Here is a 5,480-nt window from a genome sequence, read left to right as displayed (position 1 = left end):
GAGTGGTCCTCTGGATGTGGGGAGTGCAGTCACACAGCCCGTCTTAAAATAAGCCCCGCCCTAATCGCACTGTCTCTCCGTGCTGTCTTCTGTCTCCGTGTTAAAATAAGCCCCGCCCTAATCACACCGTCTCTCCGTGCTGTCTTCTGTCTCCGTGTTAAAATAAGCCCCGCCCTAATCACACCGTCTCCCCGTGCTGTCTTCTTTCTCCGTGTTTCTCAAGCTGTCCTCATTAAACTATAACACGACACATCACAGTCAGGTGATTATGTTGACCTTGACTGATCTTTCAAGGGCATGTGACGGTGGAAGACATCATATTGCCTTAAGTGTCCTCAAGTATTAAAACCAAATACATGCAAATGTCCACAGAACAGGCTGTCATATAGGACATATCTGAAACTAGGTCAAGTTATGACCCAAAGTTCCTCTTTCATTTCAGATGCTGCACAAATCATTTTAACATGTAGAAAAGCTTTATTGTAGTGAGTCGTCTCCATCGTCGCCCATGTGGTCTTGTTGCCTGAGCAACGACACCGCGGGCATCGTCCCTGCTGGCGACCTCTGACCCCTCACCGCTCTACTTAAGCCACGCTGGTTCTGTCCTGAAAGTGAAAATGATGCGTTCATCTTTTTTTTTTGTTTTGTTTTGTCTTTCTTCTCCTTCCTCACTTTCCATCAGGGCAGTGATGCAGACAAGAGTGATGACAACCTGGTGGTGGACGAGGTGAGTGGGGGTGTGTCTGGGTTTGTGAGGGCGGAGCTGGCGTGGGGGCGTGACGCATGCCGTGGCTCTGCTCCCTCCCCACAGGGACCCCTCGTCTCCGCGGAGCGTGCACTCCTACTCGTCCAGGGGAGAACGGCCTGGACAAGCTCCCCCCCTCCCGCAAGGGAGCCCCCACCCCAGGCCCAGCCCGGCCTCCCTGGCCTCCTCCAGCAGTGCGGCCTCCCCGTCCCGCAGCAAAGAGCCCCCTTCGGTACACACGCACGCACGCGCACACACACACACGTACGCACACAGTGCGTTCCAGCAAAACTGTTCAGTCCATACCACTCCTCCTCCTCATCTTCATCATCATCTGCATCATACTAGTTGTATGTATCTCCATTAGAGAGAGAAGTCCAGCACTCCGGGTCTTGAAGCCAGGCACCCCCATGTCCCAGGACTCGTCCACCCCAGGCCCCAGCGGACCACCCCAGTTCCGCTCCGTCCAGGAAAAAGCGGGTGTGGACCCCCTGTGTAAGTGCCAGGGCCCTGTTGTGTGGCTGATCTTGAGGGGGCTTAATGCACGTGTCTGAGAGGTCTTCATTAGTGAGGCTGCTGCCTGTGCTAGGGTGGCCAGCAGAGGGCAGTAGCGTTCCACAGCGTCTGAGCTCTTACGGCTGTTGTGTGTGCAGTACGTGACTTGCGGTCTAATGGTCAAACCATTAGGTTAATTGTCGTAGGATTTCAATGCTTCTCAGTTATTTATAAACTGGTAAACTTGATGTACACAACCTCTTCTGTTTCCTGTAAATAAAACTGTGTGAGGTATGATTCAAGATAATCTATGCTCTAATTCACATCAAATATCGCATATTGTCAACTTCACATCACAAAGTACTCTGGACTTTATGACAAGCCACTGTCTCTCCCCCCCCCCCCCCCCCCCCCCATCCAGCTCTGGGTCTGAGGAATCCATTAGCGGTGCAGGGAGCGTACCCGCCCGGCGCCCTTCGCCCTGCCCCCCCCGGGGTCAACGGGGAACTGGCCGGGGCGGCGGGTTACGGAGCGGCCGGACTCCACCTCGTCTCCCAGCAGATGAACGGAGCAGCCGTCGCCGTGGCAGCCGCAGCCGCGGGTTACGGACGCTCGCCCGTGGTCAGACGCCGTGTTCACACACCATTTCAAAAAGCAATGACTGCTGTCTTAGTTGCGTTCGGCAAAGCACTCTGGGTAGCGTGCTTAATTATGCTTTGAGATCTGGGGCACATCTTCTTCCTGTTTCTCCCACTGTAGGTGGGTTACGAGTCGCCCCACCCCCACATGAGGGGTCCCAGGTCTGCCTGCCAGTCTCCAGGCGGCCGCCTCAGGAAAACCGTGAGTGCTCCCGCCGCTCCTCGTCTTTTAGTTTCCCCCCGTCTCCGCCTCTCTAGTCGTCCCCCTCCGTTATCCCTGCAGACACCGTAATCTACCGAGATGTCGCCCCAACCTCCTAAATCACACCTCCCTCTCTCCCCTCCCTCTCTCCAGGGCCTACTCGTTCCACGTTAGTGCGGGTACGGGCAGATGCAGCCGGTGCCCTTCCCCCCCGACGCCCTCCTGGGGCCCAGGCATCCCGCGCCACGCCCGCCAGATCCACACCTCAGCCACGGAGAGGTGGTGTGTGCCGTCACCATCAGCACCTCACCCGGCACGTCTACACCGGGGGCAAAGGATGCGTCAAAGTCTGGGACATCAGCCAACCCGGCAGCAAGAGTCCCATGGCCCAACTGGACTGCCTGGTGAGATCGCCACTCCCTCACTCTCTGTAGATGTGAAACATTTTGAAAAAGAACTACTTGGGTACAGCAGGGTGAAAATGCAAAAAGAATAAAAATCATATTTTCCTGTCTCTTCATCCAATCAGAACAGGGACAACTATATACGCTCATGCAAGCTCCTTCCAGATGGGCGGACCTTGATAGTAGGAGGGGAAGCCAGCACTCTGTCCATCTGGGACTTGGCCACGCCCACCCCCCGGATTAAGGCGGAGCTAACTTCCTCCGCTCCAGCGTGCTACGCGCTGGCCATCAGTCCAGACAACAAGGTCTGCTTCTCCTGCTGTAGTGACGGCAACATCGTCGTCTGGGACTTGCACAACCAGACGCTCGTCAGGTAGCCACGCACACCAGCTACACCATCAGAACGGCTGCACTTCAGCTAGAAATGTGGAGTCCTGTAACGGGATCATTTGTACGTGATTTTGTGCGTTGATCTTCGACGTCGTCCTCTGCAGGCAGTTCCAGGGCCACACGGATGGGGCCAGCTGTATCGACATCTCCAACGACGGGACCAAGCTGTGGACGGGGGGGACTGGACAACACGGTGCGCTGCTGGGACCTGAGGGAGGGCAGACAGCTGCAGCAGCACGACTTCACCTCGCAGGTACTGCAGCACTGGAGGATCATGGGAAACTCTAGGCCCCGAGGCCCAAAGATCAGTTTTCAAAGACATCCTGAATTGCTTTAACACAGATGTTCAACTCTGGCCCTTCAATCAAAGTTCCAGTCCTGGATGTTGTAATCACTGCTAGCTGATTAAACAGTAATCATAGGAATCGTATGATAAAATGGAGAATCATGGGATATGGAGTTCCCTAGGCTTATCAGCTATCAGACACCCTTAACCTGAATTTCATTTGTTAAATTTATAAAGGCAGTACATGGATGTGTTTACATTCAAGTGTGTGTGTGTGTGTGTGTGTGTGTGTGTGTGTGTGTGTAGATCTTCTCCCTGGGCTACTGTCCTACAGGAGAGTGGCTTGCCGTGGGCATGGAGAGCAGTAATGTAGAAGTGTTGCACGTCTCCAAACCAGACAAGTACCAGCTGCACCTCCATGAGAGCTGTGTGCTCTCACTCAAGTTTGCCTACTGCGGTACGAGTCTTCATTCATCTCCACAGTCCTCGTTCCTTACGTTGCCCTCAACATTCATACACCACACTAATGTAGTGGAAAACACGATTCAGGAAAACACATGTAGTCCAGTCTTGTGTTTTGTTTGTTTATTAGCCTCATTAGCTCACTTTCATGTCCTCTACAGGTAAATGGTTTGTAAGTACTGGAAAAGATAATCTACTGAACGCGTGGCGAACTCCATACGGCTCCAGCATATTCCAGGTACTGCACCGGTTCTGTTCAGATCTGTGAGGCGATCAATATATGCAGATCTGTATGTGGAACTGTATAATTGCAGAGTTTATCAAATAAAAATCATTGTTTTATATGTTGTTCAACTGGCTATAAGTAATAGAAACGAGTTCAGTAGTCAGTAGTTTTAGTAGTCCGTAGTTTCAGTAGTCAGTAGCAAACTATCCCCCTTTCCTTTTCTTTTCCAGTCAAAGGGAATCCTCATCAGTCCTCAGCTGCGATATCTCCCCTGATGACCAGTTTATTGTGACCGGCTCGGGAGACAAGAAGGCCACTGTGTATGAAGTCATCTATTAAGACAAAGGCAAAGCGGACATCCCACCACGCAGAGACGTGCTACGCGGACGGGAGAGCGGAAAACCCAGTTCCGTCTAGGACTTGGCCGGCGACTTGAGGGACGGTGTGTGTGGGACGTGGACTTGGAGGAAGCTCGGGCGTTTCCTGGAGGAGCTCCAGAAGTGCACTGACCCTGTTGTTTTTTTAATGCTGTGAGAAAGCTGGTAGTCTAGCTTCAGAGACATGGGATTCCTCCAAAGACATCTTCTTGCCTTTTTTGTTTTTTCCCTTTTGTTCTTTTTTTTAACAAGATGAAACCTCTGTAGTGAATGAAATAGCAAAGAGAATCTTATTATTATTTTATATTTTTTTTTAGCCTGGGGGGGGGGATATTCCAGGTGGAATGAACAGTGGAGAAGCAGCAGTTTGTTTTGAGAGGTTGCTGGGCGGTTTTAAAGGACTAGGACTCTGCCCATGTTTCTGCCCTTTTCAGCCAGTCCGTACCGAGAGTCTTGGGGACTGGTCTCACCTCAGACAGTAGCGTTACTGCACGCGCTCAGTGCTGCCAACCAATCCGGCAGCTCAGCAACAGTATGACGGTATAATGACAAGATGGCAGCAATGCAGATTGGGCTAATGAGTGTCGTGGTTTAGTATTTTACGGTTTCAGGGAAATGGCTGTATCCACACTCCCCATTTGTGCATTTCCTCATCTATATTGTATGTCTGGTCACGATGAAAGGTATTTTGAATTTTGCTGGATACTTGGTATGTATGAACTGTAAATAAAGCTCATTAAAAGCCAAACAATTGTTAAACTGGTCTAAAATTGTTCACATATGCCTGAAATGGTAATTGTATACTAGTAGTAACTAGTTTAATATGGATTTTCAACCATATGGTATTTTGTCATGAAGTAATTTGCTGTGCACACTTAGTTTAGTAGATCTGGCCTTTTTGTTTAATATTTAAACTTGGCAATGTGACAAATAACTTTTATTGCTCAAAGTTATTCTGTTATACAATATAAAGTAATTTTCGTTATAAGAAGAAAATTCTAATATATAAAATTGCTACATCCGTGTCATTGGCAAAGATATAAAATTACTATAATAATTGTCCTCTTCCTCCTCAAGGTGGTTCAATGTATTTTTTAAGGCCACAGAATTATAAATCAGGAACACGGACACACCAACTTTAAAAGATGACCACAAGTTTAATTGTCAATGTTTGCATGTCTAGTACATCACACAGGAAGTGCTACAGGGGGATATTACAGCTGTGCCTTTGCAAAAAAAATGTCCTTGGCTTGGG

General features: G+C 49.9%; 1 protein-coding gene across 1 annotated transcript; it reads left to right on the top strand.

Moving 5' to 3' along the window:
• Positions 1-704: 704 nt before the first annotated feature.
• Positions 705-5,071, top strand: LOC143508121 (transducin-like enhancer protein 1). The gene is given in 19 exon segments (XM_076996674.1): positions 705-727; positions 812-854; positions 856-891; positions 894-977; positions 1,113-1,136; positions 1,138-1,240; positions 1,662-1,861; positions 2,000-2,032; positions 2,034-2,080; positions 2,234-2,261; positions 2,264-2,305; positions 2,307-2,343; positions 2,346-2,384; positions 2,387-2,484; positions 2,610-2,857; positions 2,979-3,048; positions 3,050-3,127; positions 3,467-3,617; positions 3,784-5,071. Coding segments are annotated over 19 exon segments (1,491 nt in total). The 3' UTR covers positions 3,891-5,071.
• The last annotated feature ends 409 nt before the right edge of the window (positions 5,072-5,480 follow it).

The sequence above is a fragment of the Brachyhypopomus gauderio genome, unplaced genomic scaffold (genome assembly GCF_052324685.1).
Source record: "Brachyhypopomus gauderio isolate BG-103 unplaced genomic scaffold, BGAUD_0.2 sc799, whole genome shotgun sequence".
Lineage (NCBI taxonomy): Eukaryota > Metazoa > Chordata > Actinopteri > Gymnotiformes > Hypopomidae > Brachyhypopomus > Brachyhypopomus gauderio.
The sequence above is the reverse complement of the archived record's forward strand: the minus strand, read 5'-3'. Positions and strand labels throughout refer to the sequence as shown.